Below are 23484 nucleotides of genomic sequence, written 5' to 3'. Positions count from 1 at the left end.
TGCATGATGGTGACAGGTGCATTAGAGTAGGGATGGACAGACTGAATAAAATGAGAGCACATCTGTGCTCCTTGCACTCTCTCTCCACCTTGTGCACTCGCACAAGATTGAGCATAGCCCAGCCCTCAGAATCCAGGAACTTGTAAACCAAGCAGAGGACATGCACTCAAAGGGAACTTGAAGGCCCATTTGACCAGTGTGACAGCAAACCAGGAATGCACACATTCCCTGGTCATTGCACGTCCTCTTCCCATCTCTCAAATGTAACCGAGGAGCTTGCAAAGGAAAGTGAAAAGTGTCTCAGTGGGTGTTAAATGGTGTAACATGACAGTTATCAGAGCTGTAAGATAAACTGCTCTGCTGTATGCTAGGTTTTATATTATATCTTTGTTCAAATTCATCCCCTATGTAACATTGCTGGATCCTGACAAGTGGCTGAATTCGTCCCTGTATATCTGGTCACCCCCCTCTATGTCAATGTGGAATCCACTTAAATAAATACCAGTAAATACTAGGACCACTTAGTCTAAGTATTCAGCTTATTATGGCAAAGAAGAAAGAAGGGGGCTAGTAAAGCATTACTTCCTACCAGTATTAGCAAAGAATAACTGCCTACTCACATACAGTGTTGCTAAAATGGCAAATCAAATGGCTAATCATGGGAATTAGATACTTGGGGTTTCTTGGAATCAAAGGTTATTCCTCTCATAAATGTGTGTTGACATAGCAAATTGGAGTAAAAAGCCTTTACATTCTTATAAATAAAGAGCTTGATCCTGCAGACCTTATTCCTGCAAAAACTCTCATTAAACGTTCAGGAGGAATACATTAGGTGCCGGAACTGACTAGTCATCATTCCTTATTTGATGGGGATTGGAAAGAGTAATGAAAACAGGTCATAGGCCCAATCTTGCACTGCCTTTGCACCCCAAACTCCCATCAAGATGAAAGGGTGCTGAGGGAGGGTGGTGAGTCAGAAATACAGGAGCAAGCCTTACAAAAGTAGGACTGGGAAAGATTAGTATATCAATTAGTTGTCAATTTGCATGAAGGTCGGACTCTGATTTCTTCAATGAAAAGACAATAACAGTCTAGTGCTCGATGAAGAATTATCAGTCACACTTTATTCTAAAGTTCTATTCATACATAGTTTACTAAAACATTAATAAACTATTAATAGATGTAAGCATGTGACAGACGAGCAATGTGTCATAGATGACTATAAGCACATCAGAAGAAGAGATCACAGATTGTTATAAGCAATCTGTTGCATGTAACAGACTATAACAACTAATTAACCATCTATTGAAATAACTATGAATCATGTATTAACCCTTTACAAGCTATTTAAAAATGGAACCTAAACATAAAGTGTGAGCAAATCAGCATATAAAGGACTGAGCAGCTGTTTTGTCATGTCCGACATTTTAATGAATAATAAATAATAGTACTTAGCACTTGCATAGCACTTTTCAAACGTGGATCTCAAAGCACTTTTGAAGAGTGAGCATCCCATTCCTTATCCCCACTTTAGAGGGAGAAACTGAGCCACAGAGAGGTTATGAGGCCACACAATGAGAACATGACAAAATCATGAAGAGATCTCAAGTGTCCTGACTTGCAGTCCTGAACCCTCATCCACTGGTCCATACTGCTTCCCCTTCATATTGCTTTTTTGGTTTCTATTATTGCTTCATATTTGCAGGGTATACTTGAAATTATCCATGCTATTTTGCAATAGTATTCAATTATATTTTAGATACAGATAAATATGGGGGGGGGGGTGTTCAATGGCCTAGGGAGAAGACCACCACTTATCTTATTTTCAAACCACTGAAGTTTTCAGGAGTCATTAAATGAGGTTTAAAATAAATGTATTCCATACAACGTCTCTGTCTCTGGCCAGATGCTGAAAACACTTCAATGGGGAGAAAAACTAATTTTCCAAACTAATCAATTTAATCTGCTTTTTAAAAACATTAATTAAAACCAACCTTATGAATCAGATTCAGATGAACCAGATCTGACTGTCCTATGCACTGGAGCTAAACTGTCTTAAGATCATGCAGGCTCAGCTGCTCACCAGACCCAGGGCTGCTGCACAAAGCATCCTTCTCCTTAGACCCATAATTAAATCCCCAATCAGGTTAAAACAAAATCAGAACCTTTAAACACAGCATGTTTCTGGCTCTCATGAAACCAGGCAAGACTGCCCTTCAGAGAGCTGCTTCCTGGTAGAGGGGGAAACACTAGGGAGGATATTTAAATGACACCACCACCAATTGTCATAGAATTTCTGGCTTGTGAGACACTGTTGCTGGAAAGCTTGAAATGGTGAGGCTGGAAAGGAGATTGGAAATCTGACATGGACAAATACTGACAGACACTAAAACAATGAGGAGTGCAGCAGGTACCTATGGGCATGTTCTTGCTTCCACTGAAATCGGTGGCCAAACCTCCACCAGCTTCAAAAGACCCAAAATCAGGAGCTGAAATATTAAAGCTGAGAACCCCTTCATGCCTGCAAGATTGGTCAGTCTCTCTAGTTTCCCACCGCTCCAATTTGTCACCCGTAAAGGACTTTAATAGTAGGTTTCAGAAAAGGCTTTAATAGTTCAACCCCACCAAAGGGCTCTTGCAGCAATGCTGAACTCTGGAATTAGAGTTACACCAGGGGTTCTCAAACTGGGGGTCGGGACCCCTCAGGGGGTTGCAAGGTTCTTACATGGGGGTCACGAGTTGTAAGCCTCCACCCCAAACCCCACTTTGCATCCAGCATTTATAATGGTGTTAAATATATTAAAAAAGTGTTTTTAATTTATAAGGGGGGTCGCACTCAGAGGTTTGCTATGTGAAAGGGGTCACCAGTATAAAAGTTTGAGAACTACTGCATTACACCATCCCAGGAGGGCAAGATAAGCTTAAGATTCTACATTATGAAAAATATTTAGATGTAGGGACCATTTATGCAGGGGAGCAGAAGCCAAGAAGAATTGAGCAGGGGGCATGAAAGGGGCTCTGCAACATGCCCTCGCCCACAAGTCCTTCCACAGGGTTCATGGCATGCCTTAGCGGGAGTGGGGAAAGGCTTCTATGTGGTATGCATATTCCAACCCAACAGAAACACAAGCAGCAAAGCCAAGGGGATACTATGCTGTCAAAACCAGCATTAACATGTGCTCTTTGCTGAAGATACATGAGGTGTTAACCATCGGAGGGCATGTCTCAGGGGACTGCACAGAGGGGTAGACCCAACCATGGAGCTGCAACCTCCTTTTCCTGTAGATCCCTGGATTCTATAGAACTTTCTCTGCCACCACCCGATGTCCCACCTGTTGAAAGGAGCCCTGACCGGAACTCCACCAGGATCTCCTGGCTGACTTTCCTGCACCCTCCTCCCATCAATTTTACCATGAGAGGTTACAAAATGAGCATTAGATATCAACCATTTGTAAAAATTCCTGCTCTTCTGCATAATGATCCAGAAATAATTTTCAGCAGATTGTCTGCATTGATGTGACACTGCAGGGTCCGAATCACCTTTCAGTGTAAATGCCAACTCAGATAAAGGATAAGCATGGGCTTTCAAAGCTGATATGGAGAACTCACATTAGAAAACTCAAAGGTACTCAACACAATGATGATGGCTATTTTCAATCAAAGGGAGAGTTAATGTTTAATTTCTGTTGTCTGTTCAACAACAGAAGCTCCCCTCCACATAACAAAACTCAGTGTGAATGTCTATAAAGGAGGCTTCCTTCAGGAGGCCAGCTCAAATGGAGAGGAGGGGTACTTTGGGGTTTTTTTTTTGTTTTTCTTTTTAAAGGCTTATTTGAAAACCTTCAGTCTAAGAGCAAAGTCTCATGTATGCCAGCTGAATCTGTGCAAGGAAAAAACAGGCTGCCTCCCTCAGTGGAATGAGAAAGATTAGCTTACATTTCCAGACATATTTAGAAAGCTGGTAAAAAATAAGCAAGTGAAGGGAATGAAGTCAGTCCTAGCTGAGGGAACGTTGCCTTCTGCCAGCAATGGAAGATTTTACAAGTTGGTTCTTTTTTATTTTTTATTTTTTTTGCCTTTTCTCCACCTAAATATGCAGCTGGGAATTTCCACTGATTGCCAAACTACAGTAACCCTTCAACTGCATTATAAGTAAGCCTTCAAAGCAACAACATCTTACACACTAATGTAAAGTAACTGCATTAGACCCAACCAGGCAAAGGCATGTTGCTATATCCATCACATCCTGCCTCCAGGACCATTAGCAGTATTACATATGGAACTCATGCTTGCTTGGTGTGTCATTTTGTCCTCCTCTAGTGGTGGCTAGGCCAGCTAGAGATTAATGACCTTGCTATAGCCCTGGCTAAGAGAGCTACATCTTTTAGCTTAGGCAGTAGATGCTCCCGCCTTAAGCAAAAGGTTCCAGGTTTGATCTCCACTGCCTACAACCCACCAATGGGGCATTACACATAGACAGGATCTAGTTCTGCACAACTAAACCTTCCACTGACCTAATTCTGGACTAGTGATTAAAGTATGGGTCTAGGAGACCTGGAATCTAAGCCCAGCTCTGTCACAGGTTTCCTAAGTAACTATGGGCAAATCAGCCCATAGTCTTCAAAAGTGGCTCCTGGTTTTGGTTGTCTAACTTGGGCCTGATTTCAGAAGTGGAGAGCTCCCAGATCTTGGCCTCTCTGGTGAGTCTGTGAACAAAAGGGCCAATTTGTTTCAGCTAGGATAGCAGTTTTTGCATTGTGGACACTAGTCTGCTAGGAACTGGTCTGACACCACCAACTAAACGGATGTACAGTCTGTAAGTCACAACCCAGCCACCACGTGGCAGTGACTTCCAGTCGCTAACACAATGGACTGGATTCAAATCAGCAACGTAGGGGTCCAATTTCCATATCCCTCAGGCATCCAGCCCGTTTCTGGTTTTCTGTCAGAATTCTGGCACTCTCTTAGGCCACTGTCCTGTGATGGGATTTCAGTAAGATTCCTTGTGGGTACAGAGTTCCTCCTGTGCTGGTCCTACTGCAGCTTGAGGTGAGTGGTGGTCTTAAATGGGATTTTGGCTGGGGGAATCTGGTTATTTTACTTTATTTTTAAAAGTTATTTAAGGATTCATCTGAAAAGGGCAGTCCTTTCTGTAAATGCAGCAGGTCCTTCAGAGCAGGAAATAAAGCCCTGTAAATAATGCATATTTCCTTTGATTTCCTGCAGGGTTTCACAGGTCTTTCAGTCCCTTACAGCTGATCTTTAATGTTAACTGCAGTCTTCAGTTGCCTCTACCACTATATGGGTGGTCCACCATCAAAAATGATACAGTACACAAAAGAAATAGACTCAAACGAGACACAATAAATTGTTTATGTTCAGAGCTGAGTTGGTAGCCGTAGGTTCTTTTTTGCTTCAGCCCTCACCCCAGAAAAGCTACAGCTCTTCAGAGATCCTAGCGACCCCTCCAGACCCCAACATGTAAGTCTAGGTCTCCTTGGCAGGTCTACGCAGCTCACAGAAGCAAGCCTCACAGTTTGAGCTAGCAGGGCTTGCACTAGTGCTCCAAAGATAGCTGTGTAGACAGTGCTTTAAAGTTGTGGTCTGAGCGTGAGTTTGGGCTCTGAAGCCTACGGAAGGGGGTGGGCTTCAGAGCCCAAGCCGCAACATCAAAGTGCTGTTTTCAGAGTGCTAGTGCAAGCCCCACTAGGCAAGGCCTGTTGACCTGAGCTAGGAGGCTTGCCTCCACAGGCTGCATAGACCTACCCATTGACTTCACCCCTCCAATGGGACTTAACCTCATGCTTAGAGTCTGTCATGTGCTTAAGTGCTGAACGGAAAAGGACTGACACTTACACGTAAATGCTTTGCTGAATTGGAACCCTAACAGTATGTCTACACTGCAACAAAACACCCACAGCTGGCCTTTATCAGCTGACTTGGGCTGGCAGGGCTAAGGCTGCGTAGCTACAAAATTGCAGTGCAGACATTTGGGCTTACTAGGATCGCTGCAACTTTCCCAGCTTCATGTTTTCAGTCCGAACGGGATCATTGAAATCTCTGAAAAATCCCAGTGGGTTAAGCCATTTGGCAAAAAGCCTATGAACGAGGGTGAGCAAGAGTACAGTATTTTATACTATTAAAATAATAATGTATTCAGCTTGACACTGAGGCCTCAATTCAGAAACACTTCAATGCACTTAAATCCATCTCTGTTCAGGACAGCACTTAAGCACATGCTTAGCTGTAAGCACATGCTTATGTGCTATCCCGAATAACGTTGTTTTCTTGAGGTCTCAGGCCTGTTTGAGCCCCTTCATTCAGGCTGAAGAGCACTCTCAATTCCCAAGGAGAAAAATGGAATTTCAGGGCTCCCTGTATCTTGCAGAAGGTGCTCCAAATTTTGCAGAATGAGAGTCAATGTAATTTGCTTTTTCTACGAGTTTATGAGAAATTCAACAGGCCATCCATCAGCCAGCACTGTACTTCAAAATAGAAAGAGATAAAGAGCTTTACCTTCTGAGTATATAACTTTGCATAATAAAATTTGGAGATTTTCTGATGGATGCTGAACACTCTAACGCGGCAGACTTCCCCGGCAGATGTAAATCATGCAGCTTTAATGAAAAATCTCTCCACAATTTAAGCTGCAAACTTTCCCTTTCTCCAGAGCCAAAGAAAAAATAAAAATGTTTTCCACTTACAAAAGATATTTTAGAAAGCAATGGGGAAATGGGAACTAGGCTCACCATGATCTCTTCCTACAGTGCCTTTAATAAGTGAAAAGAATGAGGAGTACTTCTGGCACTTTAGAGACTAACGAATTTATTTGGGCATAAGCTTTCGTGGGCTAAAGCCCACTTCATCAGATACATGCAGTGGGAAAAAATATATATATATATAGTGAACATGAAAAAATAGATGTTGCCATACCATCTCTAATGAGACTAACTGATTAAGGTGGGCTATTAGCAGGAGAAAAAAAACTTTCGTAGTGATAATCAGGATGGCCCATTTCAAACAGTTGACAAGAAAATGAAAGTAACAGTAGGGGGCAAATTAACATGGGGAAATAGTTTTTAGTTTGTACAATGACTCATCCACTCCCAGTCTTTATTCAAGCCTAATTTAATGGTGTCCAGTTTGCAAATTAATACTAGTTCTGCAGTTTCTCGTTGGAGTCTGTTTTTGAAGTTTTTTGGTTGAATAATTGCGACTTTTAGGTCTGTAATTGAGTGTCTTACTAACAAGAAATTATTTAATGCAAGTGAAGCCCTCGCATAGCACCTCCTGTCTCCCATTGCCACAGGCAATCCTACAGCCATCCCCAAAAGTACTTTCACTTTACATCCCCTCCCAGCTTCTCCCAACCCATCTATAACTCAGCTAGCAGAGGAAGGCAAAACCCCATAAAATGACATTTTCTGGGTTGCAATCTCTTTAGCATTTCCTGGTAAAGTCATACATCTACAGCAAACATTGTTGTAAAACCACCAGTAGGCTGGATACAAATATAACAAAAGCCTCTAGAACTGCCCTGTCTGGATTCCCCACCCACACTGAGATGAGTTATTCAGCAGTGTCAGAATATATGAAATACTTAATTTGATTTGGTTTATATGCCCAATTTATACTTGGTCCTCTGGGGACCAATCCTGCTCAACCTGGAGTCAATGGCAAAAGGCTCATTGTTGTCCACGGGATCAAAACAGGGCCTTAGCAACACTGAGTGTCTCACATACAAGCAGCACTCACAAGATGATAATGCATCATTACGACCTGAGTCCTAACACACTAGAATATATCTTAGTGTGAAGGTGAAGACTTTGATAATAATTTACATTAAGATATCTCTTATATAGCATTTGTCATCTGTAGCTCTCAAGATGCCTTACAAAGGAGATCAGTATCATTACCCCCATTATACAGATGGGGAAACTAAGAGAGATGCAGTGTCTTGCGTGAGGTCACCCAGCAGGCCAGTGGCACTGCTGAGAACAGAAGCCTGATACCTGAGCTCCAGCCCAGTGCACTATCCACTAGGCAACCCTACCTCCCACAGAGCACATTTCATTTCAATGGTCCAGGCCCGCATGATTTCTGCTCCCAAAACTCATTGACCTCTGTAGCAATTTTCCATACACATGGAATTTAGGATGGAGTCCTGTCAATTTTCTAGCACTAATGAAATGCAACACTGTCTCTGGGGTAGACAGTACTGGCAGCACTTTTGATTTGATCACCACATGTCATGTGATTATAAGAAAACCTCAGCTTTTCATTTTTCAGAGGGAAAATAAGTTTCTAGCCACTGTGGTTGTAGAGAAAAGCCTGAAAATGTGACTCTTAAAGGCTCAAAAACCAGAAGGCAAATAAAAAGAACTATATATATATAAACTCATTGATTTTTAAGACAGTCTCATCATTTTTTGGGACCTGACTCCTGAGTTCTGACTAACTAAGGTTGGCAATCCTAGGTAGACAGCAGCAGCAAGCACTCAGGGGAAAAGAGATCCTTCAGTGAAGGACACTGAGGGTACATCCAGACTACCCGCCGTATCGGCGGGTAGCAATCGATTTATCGGGGATCGATATATCGTGTCTCATCGAGACACGATATATCGATCCCCGAACATGCTCCCCGTCGACTTAAGAACTCCACAGGAGCAAGCGGCGGTAGCGGAGTCGACGGGGGAGCTGCGGCCATCGATCCCGTGCCATAAGGATGGGAGGTAAGTCGGAATAAGGTACGTCGACTTCAGCTACGGTATTCCCGTAGCTGGAGTTGCGTATCTTACATCGACACCGGCCCCCCCTAGTGTAGACCAGGCCTGAGGAAAACCCATTCCCTCACACACAGCTTACTGGGAGCTTTCATGTGCATGCACAGCAGCAGATACTCTGCTTTTAAGTTTTCATTTGACTCCACAGTAAACTTCATGGAACTGAATCTAACCTCCTTGGAGGGATGAAATGTTAAACCAGCCCAGCTGGGATTCAAAGTCCCAGAGAGTCTAGGTATTTAAAACCCAGTCCTTTAAGGGGTTGAGCACTCCCACGTCCCATTGACTTTAATGGGAAAGCTTATCACCTTGCATGATCTGGGTCCTGGTGCTTTAAGAGTGAGGCTTTCAAAAGTTCTCAGCATTGGCCTAATTCTGGAGTCAATAGTAAAATTCCTACAGTCTACAGAGCAGTGCTAAGTCACTGTTGAAAATCCCACCCTAAGTCATTCTGACATCTGCTTGCACTTGTCATACAGCAGAGACAGATACTGATGGGAAATGAAATCCTCTACTTCTTTTCACAGCCAGGGCACGAACATGGCAGCTGTAATGAAACCTACAGTCAGTGCAGACTCCAGCTTATAAAAAGGACTGAGCTGAAGACACAAAGCTAAACTTGACATGACAGCATCTTAACAAGTCAGCCATGTTGCCCAAAAAGCAAGACTTCATCGTGGACTCCGTGTGAGACTCTGCATGCATTTTCTTAGTCCAATCCTCTCTGAATTTTTCATCCAGTGCCTGCCCAGCATTATTTCTGCCATCAAAAGCTCCATAAAAGAATACACAATGCTATGCTGAAGGGCAAGGCTGACAAAAAGCCCATCAGTCTGACAGATAAATGCTGTTTAAGGATTATTAATCTTGATTGTTTCTTGACCAAAGTTTTGCTTCAAGAGCTCAGGCAGGTATAAAAGTTTAATGTGTGTCCTTTTGTGACTGACAGCCTCCAATTATAATTTCAAGGAGCTTTTCTCCTCCAAACTGGGGGAAATAGTTTAGCTCTGACGCATTTACAGACACAAAACTATCAGCAAAATTGGAGAGACCAATGCACATGCTGGGACAAATTTATCCCTGAAGTATGCCCATTTAAATCAATAGCGTTATGCCAGAGATTAACGTGTGTGTGTTATATAAAATGTACTCTTAAGGCCCAATTCTGCTCTCACTGACATCATTGAAAATGCAGTGAAGTCAGTGAGATTGCATTAGAGTAACTGTCGGCAGAGACCTTAGTCCTTACAACACAAGTTAAACATAGGTATTCAGCAACAGTCACAGCATAAACAGATGCCAGCAGATGGTATTACACTGAATAAAATCAATCAAGGGCATATACAGTATGTCAAGAGAGCAGTTACAAAAACAAAGAGGAGACCCGTACATCTGTTTCTTAATGAAACCATTAATAAAAAAACTATTAGCCAGCAAACCAAAAGATAAAGTCCAGGAGGACAGCAACAATGCATAAAGAAATGCAGTATGTATCCCAGTTCAACAGTCAAAATAAAACAGGATGTTAAGCTGACACTGAAGGACCAGATTATGCAAGGCATTGTCGTGCAGAACTCTGGTAGACATATGACGACCCAAGATTTCAGGCTCACAGTCAGACTTGGGGGTTTGTAGTGATTTCTCCTCATACTGCCTTGCAGGAAAGAGTAACTATTTCCCATTCTGCACTGCTCTTCAACCACTGTGACTTACTGCTAACAGAGCAGAGGAAAGGGCCAAAAACAGGATATTTTAGGCGAACTAAATAATCCCCAGGCTACCTTCCAAGAGTGACAAAACAATTATTGTGGGGAGAATTAGAGCTGTCTTTGACCTGGAATAACCAAATGCCTCGTCATAGTTACTGCTTGAAAATGTCTACGTTGCAGATGGCATATAATTGCATTCTCTGGAGTGCACTATATTTCTTGTATTTTACCAGGAGGAGTTTGCACTGGCCACGTTAGTCACAAATGGGGAGTAACTGCTAACCTACAGTTAATGTTATATATTGGTTTCCATTCTAACCTCCTCTTTTCACTCTGTCAAAACTTTCACCTTTTGTGACGAAGATTTCCATTCATGGACTCTGCCTGAAGCTGAATATATTTTGAAAGTTTGAGCAAACCAAACAAAAACAAAACAAAAAAATCATTCAGCCACTTTTACCTATAAGGAAAGTGACAAAATATATACTTTTCCAATAGTACAAAAACACCTCATGACCTTTTTTCTAAACAGCTCTACAGCCTAGAGGGCTGGAAGTTGAAATTTGAAATATACCATTGATGTAGTCCTCACTGATAAGATATGCCTGTGGTTGTACTGGTTTTCATTTGACTGAGTTATGAGCCTTAGAAATTAGCATATGAAGTATGTGTAGAAAATGTTTTTGCTAAGTTCATTAGGCATTCAGCTAAGAAAGGACTTGCTTCAGGAGTATGTGTGGCTAAGCAACCTCTGCCAGATCCCTCATTATAGCAGACTACATGGTTCACTCTGTCAATAAGCTTGCCTTTTCTCTCTAGGCACTAAAATGGCCCTTGTCAAAGAAATTCACAAACTATAGTGACGTGTCTCATTTATAGGTGATGGGAGCCGTATAACCTAGATCAGTGGCCCTCAACCTTTCCCATGCCAAAACTCCAAGTTACAACAGAAAAAAAAAATTGGGAACCTTCCTGTCTAGCAATAAAGAAAGGAAAGGTGGTCATGACTCGATGAAATCTGCCTGTGACTCCCAGTTTGAGAACCCATGATATACAAGAAAGCTACGTGCCTAGCAAAATGTGTAGGCAAGTATACCGATGGCTCCTTATAGACTATGTGAGAGGCAAAAGGGTTGAAAGAGAACTCCCACATCCTGTGTAAGGGGAGCAGAAGAAAGCCCTACTCAGATACATCTTAGACAGTGCTTCATTTGTAATGAAAGAGGAGCCAGGGCTCAAGAAAAGAGGTGCCAGGGCTAAAGCAATGTTTTGCTTTCATAACTGGTGCGGCAAGCCCAGAAGTGCAGGGGCTATGAACTGCCAAACCTAGAGGTGCTGGGGCTCAGGCCTGGCACAAATTAAGCACTGGCTTTTCGGTGCTCCACATGTGGGGCAGATGTGAAGACGAACACGAGGTTCAAAAACATTACATTTTAGAAGGTGGAAGAGAGCGGATTTTACACCATGCCAGACAAGTGCATGGAGAGAACAGAAGAGAAAACAAAGAAAGAATATGACCAATACATACCTGTATATTTAAGGCTCAGATGACCTGAAACAAGCTGGGTTGCCATGGAACTGCCATTTAACAGCAGCATATAATATGGATCTCACAGAATTCAGAGTGCTCCTCCCCCACCCCCCCAACTTTTTAATGCTAGTGAAAGTGCCACACTGACAACAGAAGAAAATGAAACCTATTTATCCATAAAACAGGCACATCACCACAGACTAGCTTCCCCAGTGCTGCCCTCCTAACATTCCTCAGTGTGATTAGCTGTCTAAGGGCAGCTGAACATTCATACTCAATCAGTCTTGCTGCCAAGTATGCCATCCTGTGTTTTAATCAATGCCAACTGGCACAGTTCTGGTCCAGTTGTTTGTTTGTTTCATTTTTGTTTTTTTAAAGGTTCATAACCTGCCGCTAGGAACAGGACTAAGACCATCAGCTTTTTCCCACAGGACCAAACAGCCATTATAAATTGACAAATTTCACCTGCCAGATTACAGCCAGCAGCCAACCCACTGCATCATCCAGGACCATTCAGTGCAGTATAATGAAAGGCATGGTTTGCAGTAAACCCCCACATCTCTCCAGCTTACAATGCTCATTCGCATGTGGGTTTGGGATTTTTTTTTTGGTTCCTAGAGAAAAATAATTTGCTCCAATCTTTCTGCTACTAAATAAATAAATAAAACACCAAGCACAATTTAGACTGAGACTAGGTCTACACTGGGGGGTGGGGGAGGTCGACCTAAGATATGCAACTTCAGCTACGCTGTTGGCATATTTTAGGTCAATTTACCTGGGCGTGAGGACGGCGGCCAGTCAACCGCTGTCACTCCCCCATCGACTCCGCTTCCGCCTCTCGCTGCGGTGAAGTTCTGGAGTCGACAGCAGAGCAATCAGGGACAGACGTGATAAAATCGATCCCTGATAGATCAATCTCTACCCACAAATCCGGCAGGTAGTGTAGACGTACCCTGAGAGAATCAATGGGAGCTGAGCGCCACACCCACTTAGGTCCCTTAGAAAATTCCAGCCTTAGAACTGAGCAAAAACCAAAGCTACCAGGGGTGGCTCTATGTATTTTGCTGCCCCAAGCATGGCAGGCAGGTGGCTTTCAGCGGCATGCCTGCGGGAGGTCTGCTGGTAACACGGATTTGGCAGCATGCCTGCGGGATGTTCGCCGGTCCCGTGCCTTCAGCGTACCCGCCGCTGAATTGCCGCCGAAACCGCGGGGCTGGCGGACCTCCTGCAGGCATGCTGCCGAAAGTCGCCTGACTGCCACCCTCACAGCGACCAGCAGGCCGCCCCCCCATGGCTTGCCACCCCAGGTACGTGCTTGGTGCGCTGGTGACTGGAGCTGCCCCTGATAGCTACACTGTATATTGAAGCAATGCATCATTAATTTAGGTCCAGATCACACTATGATTAGACCAGAGATGGATAAATGACAAGTGATGCAGAAAATAATGTCATTATTGGCCATGAAAGACTATCTGAGCAATACTGCTGAAAACAAATGAATGGACTGGGATTGTACTGATAAAAATCATAACATTTTTAAGACACTGACTGAAAAACACAGCACACATATTATATGCTCTATAAATCTATTTTTTTCATGGTTCTCTTTTCAAGCCACTGAACAAACTGAATAATTGCTTAAGGAACTATGACAGAGATGTGACCAATTTTTGTGATTTTTTCCCCTTCATATTAAAGTGTAGTGAGACTCAAGAAAGTAACTCTCTCAAAAGAACATTGTGGTGTTCTGTTTCCTCATCACGATTTCAGGTATAACTGGTTCCATTTACAACTCTTAAGGTGAGTTCGTGAACCATTGGTACTGCAAACTCTACCTGGGATCTGCATGTCCAGTTGTCTTCTAACTCAGACATCATCCTCAGCAATGCAGATCCTGCAATTACAATGTACTTTGCTGATGGGGGGTTTTAAAGATGCATGAGGCAGGAAAAAAAAATCCTGCTCACTCCTCTGCAGATATATTGGTTCTGCAGGGTAAAGTGGAGCAAAACTTCTGTGTATCAGTGAAGTCAGCAGATGTGACTCAAAGACACTCTGGACCTGATTCTCCACTGCTTTATACCTTGCATTGACATTTGCGCCATGTAAACTGCGGTCGTGACTTGGTAGCAGTTTGCATCCAATCTGCACAGCTGTAATGACAACGCAAAAGACACAGAACAATGGAGAAAGACACCGTGAGTGTCTGAGTGCTATCTGCCGACTTCCCTGATACAAACAAGTTCTACTCCTGTTCACATTGCTGAGCCAATACGTAATGAGCAGAAGATATCTGGAATCAAATATATAAACTGCTCCTTAAATGGTATTTCTGCTAGTCATTCCCCTTGTCTTTCATGTTCTTGTACTGCTATTTACCACCATTTATGGTAACAAAAATTAAGGAAATGTATCCCACAATCCCATGGGCTGATTTTCTTTGTCCTCAAGACAGTCAAGTTTGGTGGATAGTCATGTCCTCCCACACCACACCGCAAACAATGGGCTAGAGCAGTTTGGGAGGATGCTAAGAAATCTGGGATATGGGTGATTGGACTCAGGCCTTATAATGCAGTGTAGATGCTGGAGCCCAAGGGTGGGACCAAGGGTTCAACAATTCCTAACCTGAGATTACAAATGAGTGTAGATGCGCAAGCCCTAGGTTAACAAACCCAGGGTTTGCAACTTGAGTTCTACTAACCCTAGGCTTACATTGCGGTGTAGACATACCCATAAGCTCTAGCTAACCCAAAAGGAAGAACTCCACTCACAGCCTCCCAAGCTGTGCCAACCCATGGAAAGTTGTGAATCTGGCTACCACACCCAGTTAAGTGATTCATGAGGAACAGGGAAAGAACCCAGAAAGCAATTTAACATACCAGAAGGGGTGGCAAAAGAGAGAGAATCAGGTGAAGAAAGAGGAGCCTTCACCTCCCACCTACACTGGGGTCTCAAGTCATTTGAATGAACAACAGGCCACTCATTGGTTCCTTTGTTCAAACTTACTCAACAGTGGCATTCTCCATCCTGTAATATTCTACACCAGGGGTCGGCAACCTTTCAGAAGCGATGTGCTGAGTCTTCATTTATTCACCCTAATTTAAGGTTTCGCGTGCTGGTAATACATTTTAACGTTTTTTAGAAGGTCTTTCTCTATAAGTCTATATATTATATAACTAAACTAGTGTTGTATTGTAAAATAAACAAGGTTTTCAAAATGTTTAAGAAGCTTCATTTAAAATGAAATTAAAATGTGGATCTTATGCTGCCAGCGCGCTCAGCCCACTGCCAGTCTGGGGTTCTGTTCACCTAGGCCGGCAACGGGCTGAGCGAGGCCTGTGGCCAGGACCCCGGCTGGCAAGGGTCCGTCAGCCAGAACCCCAGAACAGCAGCGGGCTTGCGGGGTCGGCAGCCAGGACCCAGAGGGCTGGGGGTGGGCTGGAGTCAGGGCTGGGGGCTGGAGGTGTCAGGACAGAGGGGGAGCTAGGTATGGGTGGGGGTGCCAGAGTCAGGGCTACAGTTGTGGGCGGGGGATGAAGGAATCAAGCAGAGGGCTGGGGGTGTATGAGGGAGGTACAGGGCTCAGGGCAGGGCCTGGGGGGCTACAGGGCTCAGGGCAAAGGGCGTGGTGGGGGGCAGGGGGAGGGTGTCAGGGCTCAGGGGAGAGGTCTGGGTGACTGCCCCCCTAAGAACTCCCAACCTCGCTGCTCCTTGTCCCCTGACTATCCCCTTCTGGGACCCCTGCCCCGAACTGCCCCCCAGGACCTCACCCCCTATCTAAGCCTCCCTCTTCCTTGTCTGGACCCTACCCCCTACCTGTCCCCTGAGTGCCCCAACCCTTATCCACACCCCCATCCCCAAACAGACCCCCAGAAGTCCCAACCCATCTGTCATAAACAGATAGCTAAGGGTTAATGTCTCTTTCACCTGTAAAGGGTTAACAAACAGTGACCTGCAACACCTGACCAGAGGACCAATCAGGAGACAAGATACTTTCAAACCTCGGTGGAGGGAAACCTTTGTTTGTGTTTTTGGGTTTGGCTTTGTTCTCTCTGGGTCCTGGACGGGACTAGAGGTGCAACCAGGTTTCTGCCAATCTCCCTGCTACAGTCTTTTATCTATTCAGAATAGCAAGTAAGTAAAAAGGCGGTTATAGTCTTTTAACTTGTTTTTCTTTATTTGCAGATGTGTACTTGCTGGAAGTAGCTTAAATTGTGTTTCTGCTGGAGAAAGCTTCTTTCTATTGTCTATAAGCTAGAAAGACCCTGTAATATTTCATCTTGATTACAGAGACAATTTTTATGTTTTTCCTTCTTTATTAAAGTTTTCCTTTTTTTTGTTAGAATCTAATTGATTTTTTGATTATCTTTTGTAAGACTCCAGGGAAGGGAGTCTGCACTCACCAGGGAATTGGTGGGAGAAAGGAAAGGGAGGAGGGAAGAAAAACCTGCTCTCTGCGTTTATCTCTGTATCTCTCTCCGGGGAAGAAGGGAGGGGGAAGGTAACATTCCTCTCGGTGTGGTGATTCAAGGAATTGAATCACGGTGGTCTCCTAGTGTACCCAGGGCGGGAAAGAGCTGGGAGGAAGAAAGGAGGGGGAAGGGAAATGGTTCATTCCCCTTTGTTGTGAGACTCAAGGAATCTGGGTCTTGGGGGTCCCCAGGAAGGTTTTGGGGGGACCAGAGGGTATCAGGCCCTGGAATTCCTGATTGGTGGCAGCGCTACAGAATCTAAGCTGGTAATTAAGCTTAGAGGACTTAGGCTAGTACCCATATCCTGGACGCTAAGGTCCAGAGTTGGGAATTATACTATGACACCATCCAACTCCCCTCACTCCCTGCCTGCTGCAACCCCTCTCCACACTGCTGTCTCCTGACAGGACCCCTAGAACTCCCAACTCATTCAACCCCCCCAGCTCCTTGTCCTCTGACCACTCCCTCCAGAGATGACCCACCCTAACTTCCCCACCCCAGGATCTTCCTTGCTCCCGCTCCCTTGACTGCTCTGACTCCTATTCATCCCCTGCCCCCTCACAAACCCTGGGACTCCAATGCCCCATCCAATTCCCCTTGCTCCCTGACTGCCCCCTCCAGATACCCCCAACCCTAGCCACCCCCCTCGGGATCCCATCCAACCCACCCTGCTCCCTGTCCCCTGACTGTCCCCACCCCTTATCCAACACCCCCAGCCCTGGGCCTTTTACCTTGTGGCTCCACGCAGAGCCAGACACGCTGCCCCATGGGAGAGCACAGCCCCAGCCCTCAGAGTGCTGCGCACAGCAGCAGGGCTCCAGGGGAGGGGAGAAGGAGGGGGGGCGGCAGCTTGCTGCACTCAGCCCGGCGCTCCGGTCCGGGAGCGTGGACCCCGCGGCTTGCCGTGCCCGGAGAGTGGGGTCATTTGCCCACCCCATGTGCACGGCTATGCTTCTGCTCCCTGCCCCCACGGGGTGAGCAGAGGGCAGAGGAGAGCAGGCCAGACTGGGCAGGATTTTTAATGGCATGCTGGAGTCCCAGCAGGCTCCAGCGTGCCATCAAAAATTGGCTCGCGTGCCGTCTTTGGCACGCATGCCATATGTTGCCGACCCCTGTTCTACACATTATATGGGAAAATTGCCAGGTGAATGAGGCAGCACGAATGCTCAAAATGAAGTCATAAGAAAGAAAGAAAGAACAAAGAAAGAAAGAAGTGAAATGAAATGAAATGAAATGAAATGAAATGAAAAGAGGAACTGGCCCAGTCTAGATACTTACATGCCTCCTATTCATTGTCTGTCTTTCTTTTAACTCTTGCACACATACAGCTGCTTTGTAACTTGCATGCATGGTATACGTTGCCGACACCATATGAGTTAATAATTCTGGAAGCACTACAGGAATTACCACCAAAGAATAATGTCAGATGTTAGAGATGGGAAAGAACTGTTATATCATATTATCCACGTCCCCCTGCAGGATACAGCCTTCATATAGAGGATGCTTCAGATATGGAACTGAGAATAGATGCTACATATAGTTAACTTGATTTCCTATTCTTAGTCTAGCTGAAAAGGATTTTCCTTCAGCAGATGGAAAGATACAGTAATGCACCACAAAAACAGCATCATGAAGCCACTGCATATAGCAAAAGATGAATAGAAATTGGTTTGAGCTGCAAAATTTGAATCCAGAGGCAAATTTTAATCCATGTCTGGGGGTATTCACATGCTGAGTTTTAGTTTTGACCCATCATTAAAAACAACCAGCCAAATTCAGCTCTGGTGTACATGGGCATGACTTCACTTGAATCTGACCCAGTATTCCCTTGAATTTGACACCACCACAGAAATATGAACTACGTAATAACACCACAACACATTTATACAGCTTCTTTCATCCAAAGATCTCTGCATATTTTCCAGCACTGATTAATGAAGCCACACATATAAGGCTGGTATCACAATATCCATTTAACATACAAGTACATAGAAAGGTTGCCTTAGTTCACACATGGCAAAATCAGGAACAGAACTTAAAAAGTCATACTTTCTATTTTTCTGCCATAACCACTGGACCACATCAACAGCCACAAGAAGAGAAGAGTTGCTGCAGCACCATCTCATCCCCAAACTAGACATATGTGTGTGGGATTTGAGTCATAACATGAAACTGCAGGTGGTGTTCAGGTCCTTGGTGGAAAAAGATTGAGAGCCACTAGGCTTAGCGTATGTATTACACTGTTCACAGAAACTATGCCTTATGGCAGAATGACAAATTCATCATCTGGGGTTTTATCTGCATGCTTTGTTTTGTTTTTAAACTTTGCATTTCTATAGTACAGCAGTTCTTAACCAGGGGTCCACAGCTCCCAGGGTGGCTGTGAGCTGGTTTCAGGAGGCGCCGAGACCCCAATTCCCAGCACCCCTGCGGGGCTGAAACCAGGAAGAGAGCCACAGGGCTTCAGCTGTGAGCCCACTGCCCCATGGGGCTGAAACTGGGAGTGGAGCCGCGGGGAGCCCTGAGCCCCAGCACACCCCCGGTCTAAAGCCCTGAGCCCCAGTGCCCCACAGGGTTAAAACCCAAAGCTCCCACATCCCAACTGGAGCCCTGAGCTTCCCTCACCCAGTGGCTGAAGCCTCAGCACCCCCAGTGGCTGAAGTATGGAGCCCTGAGTGCCCTCCCAACACACACATATGTGGTGGCCAAAGCTAGGAGCCCCAAGACCTCCCATTGGTCCCTGGAATTTTTTTAGTATGTTGCAGGGAGGGGCTCTACTAATTAATTAAATCTCACAACACTCCTGTAAGGTAAGTCAGTATTATTATTGCCACTTCACAAACAAGGAGGGAAAAGCAGAGAGGCATTAAGAGCCAGATATACAGTGATATTTAGGCACCTAAAGACACAGATAGGCATCTAGTAGGACTTACAAAAAAAACTAAGCAGGTTAGGCACTGATCTCCCATTGACTTTTGTACATCGGCAAGCTAGGTCATTGCAGGGAGGGATAGCTCAGTGGTTTGAGCACTGTGAGCTCAATCCTTCAGGGAGCCATTTAGGGATCTGGGGAAAAAATCTGTCTGGGGATTGGTCCTGCTTTGAGCAGGTGACTGGACCTCCTGATGACCTCCTGAAGTCCCTTCCAACCCTGATATTCTAGGACATAGATGGGACTACAACTCAGTACTGTTTTTAACCAAGAGACCATCCTCTGTCTTTTGACTTTCCCCTATTGCAGATAATGCCACACAACTCTGCTCACCTGTCATATTAATATATTTTCAGTTTTATTTCTGTTTATGATCTCTATTAATATGTCAGGGATGCACCTGCTTGCTTATCTGAGTAAGAATTATCTGAGCTGTCAGCAAAGAATATTAAAGTTGCTTGATTTTTTTTTTAAATGGGAAGTGACAGGACCGATTATAACAGTTGATTCAATGTCCTTGATTGTGAAGCTCTCTAAAGCCTTTTATCTAGGTCTATCTTTTAATAGGCTAGGATTTATGTCTATAACATCTCTCTGAACAACATGGTCTCACGGCTTCTGCTAAAAGTACACTGCATTAGACAGTGCAAACGTCAATTCCGCATTAGAAATACGAATAGAACAATCCAAGGCTGATGTACTTCTGTTGCCAGCTTCTGTTCTCAGTTACTTCAGTGTCAGTCTGGAGCAACTACAGCAAACTGGAACAACTGAAATCAATACAATTACTCCAGATTTACATTGGTGTAAATGACAGCAGACAACTCTATTTCCTTCAGACATCTCTTACTTAAAGTGATGCACAAAGAGTTTTCTATCTATCTAGGTTCTTACATGGCCCTTATCATTCTAGTAGCTGAGCACCTTACACCTGTTTACCTTTGAGAAGCTTTTCTTTTCTGCTGAAACTTCAGCTCATTCCCAGCTTCTTTTCTACATGTGAGCTGATTCTTGCCTAGTAAAAATCACAAGCCCTCCCCAAGTCAGTAAGGTGAACATTAGTTTGGAAAAGAGATGACTAAGGCAGCATATTATAGAGGTCTATAAAAGCATGAATGGTGTGGAAAAAGTGAATAAGGAAGTGTTATTTAACCCTTCATGTAACACAAGAACCAGGGGTCACCCAATGAAATTAATAGGCAGCAGTTTAAAATAAGCACAAGAAAGTTCTTCTTCGCACAACCCAGAATCAACCTTGGAACTCATTGCCAGGGGATGTTGTGAAGACCAAACTATAACTGGGTTCAAAAAAGAATTAGATAAGTTCATGGAAGATAGATCTATCATTGGCTATCACCAAGATGGTCAGGGATGCAACCCCATATTCTGGATGTCCCTAAGCCTCTGACTTCCAGAGACTAGGACTGGACGACAAGGGATGGATCACTCAGTAATTGCCATGTTCTGTTCATTCCCTTTGAAGCATCTGTCCTTGGCCATTGTTGGAAGACAGGATACTGGCTTAGATGGACCATTGGTCTGACCCGTATGGCCATTCTTATGTTCTTATTAGGTTTTCTCTCACCATATCAAACCTGTTATTTCCTTTATTATAATTTCTAGCCCAAGTAAACACAGATGAAAAAAAAGAAACCTATTAGGGTGGGGCAAGGGGGTATAAAAAGAAGTATAGGATTGAAATTAAATAAGAACATTTACACTGATATCAGGACAAAATTCCTAATGGCAAGAGCAATTAGACAATGGAATAGTCTATCCAGGGAAATGGTGGGGAAAAAAGACTAGATTGGGCAAAGCCCAGGAAGATGGAATTCTGCTGTAAATGATCCTATACTGACCATGTAGACGGACTAACTATGCTATTCCCTCTTTTCTTTCTATCATTCAACAATTCCTCTTTATTTTTAAGCAGCTGGGTAATAAGGGTAAAAATAAAGTAATGGCAATAGTGCACAGATAGTGCTTCGTATTTTCAAAGTCTTTTACAAGTGTTAACTAATTAAAATTAATTAGACATACAGTCCTAGCCAGAAAGCCATATAAATATGTCTAGAAGAAGCTAGTGATGACCCACCTTCAAGAGACAGCACAGTCGTTTATAGGGGCACTGAACTAGGATTCAGGAAACCTGGGTTCTAGCCCTGATTTTGCTACTAAGATGTTGTGTGACCTTTGACTAACTCTTGTTTCTCACCCTTTTTGTTACCTATTTAGACTGCAAGCTCTTCTTGATAGGGATTGTCTCTTACTATGTGCTGTATATACTACTATGTGCCTAGCACAATGGAGCCCTGACCTATGTTGAGGACTATCATAAAGTTCAAGGCCAGAAGGGACCACCAGATCATCACATCTGATCTCCTGTATATCACAGGCCACCAACAGCACCCAGCTCCCACACACTACACCCAACAACCAAAATTAGACCAAAGTTATTACAGTCCACAGCTGTATACACCTACTATAATACAAATAATAATACGAGTGATGTTATCTTTACATTTCCCTTACCAGGGCCAAGATCCAAACATAAACAATATGTTCAGCATTTGCTAGTCTCTCAAATCAAAAGGAAAAACAAAAAACAAAACCGAGATCATTCTCAAATGTGGGTAGGTCACTGTGCTGTAGCATTTTGAAATACCAAAGCTCCACCCTTTTCTGAGAACTCTTACATATCAAGCATCATAAATGTAAACATATTTCTGCGTGGTGGAATAACATAGCTTGTCAGGCATTTTTAATGGGGTATTCTGTTAAAGCACAGGGATATAACCATGTTTCTGTAATATTCTAACACTTGAATAATGATGCCTTGCACTAACAGAACAGCCTTCATTTGAAGATCTTAGAAAGACGTGCAAGCCTGAATTCATTTTCACAACACTGCTAAAAAATATATTAGGGTCTGATGCTACCTTCATAGACATCTATGCCATAACTGCCATTGACTTCAGTGGTCCAAGCTCAAGCCTTATAAACAGAGAATCAAGGTAACAGAGTTTAATAAAGACCAAGATGTGTAGATCCAGGTACCAAAACTCATAAACAATTTTCTCCAGAGGTACAGAGAATCCATAACGCCTATTAACATTGGCTTAGATTTGTGGGTCCTCTGCATCTCTGATGATCAAGCCACTGTTCGGGTGCCCGCAGGTTTTGAGAGACAGAGAGAACAGGGCAGGAAATTAGAAAATTAAAGGAGAGAGCAGGCTAACTGTCAATTCCAAGGGCCTCTGTTCAGGGCTCCTAATCACATTGCTGCCGGTGTTAACTCTCCACGTTCATTTGCACTGTTAAAAAGAGCCTTTTCTTTTGTTCTTCCTGGAAAGTGTAATTAGACTAAAACTATATTGTTTAAATTGGAAATTTATGTGAAAATTAAATGGTTTCCTTATGAGAACTTGACTTTTTTAATCCAAAAATCACCTTTCCACATGCACTCTGCCTCCAACGTCTGAAAAAACAAAGGGTATTTTAGTTCTTCTCCCTGGTTACACAGGCTGTTTGTTGAAAGTTACTGCTGTTTCTAAATGTGAGATCTGATACTACCAAGATAAATAACAAGAGAAATCATTGATCTTTTGCAATAGGAATGCTGAAGCTCTGATCTCAGATGTTTTACTGTCAAATCAAATCCAAGTGTCTCATTATCTCAATAAATTTTTCTCAACACAGCTAGTGTTAAAAAGAAACAAATTAGCTTTTCAATTCAGCCAAGAAATTTGAATAACAAAAATACATATTAGTTTAATTTAACCTATGCAAGCTGCTTGGTGATTAAATCTGGCATAAAACTCAATACAAAGATTTAAACGTGAAAACACCAGAAAGGGGCCTTGGAAAGTTCATTAAAAATCTGTTTTTTATAGTTCCCTTTTTTAAAAAAGAAAAAAAGAGTGATTGACACATCTACAGAAAACTATAGGAACTGATAAGCCAGACAACACACGTCAGTAGTTAGATTAGATAGATAGATTTTGTGAGTCATAATGATTTTTGGAAAATGATGACAACATAAATATTTTGATAGCTA

The 23484-nt window shown here is 43.5% G+C and overlaps 1 protein-coding gene across 3 annotated transcripts in view; it reads right to left on the bottom strand.

Moving 5' to 3' along the window:
- CAMK1D (calcium/calmodulin dependent protein kinase ID) overlaps window positions 1–23484 on the bottom strand; it is a 389122-nt gene that overhangs the window by 354003 nt on the left and 11635 nt on the right. The window contains exon 1 of one of the 3 annotated variants that reach the window (XM_050936948.1): window positions 21960–22037. The exons of the other annotated variants lie outside the window; for them this stretch is intronic. Coding sequence (XP_050792905.1) covers window positions 21960–21997 — 38 coding nt within the window. The 5' untranslated portion in view covers window positions 21998–22037. Of the gene's footprint in view, window positions 1–21959; window positions 22038–23484 lie in introns of those variants that run through there. 3 annotated transcript variants of the gene reach the window in all.

This window comes from Gopherus flavomarginatus, chromosome 1 (assembly GCF_025201925.1).
Source record: "Gopherus flavomarginatus isolate rGopFla2 chromosome 1, rGopFla2.mat.asm, whole genome shotgun sequence".
NCBI lineage: Eukaryota > Metazoa > Chordata > Testudines > Testudinidae > Gopherus > Gopherus flavomarginatus.
Note: the sequence above shows the minus strand (reverse complement) of the source record. Positions and strands in the feature narration are given on the sequence as shown.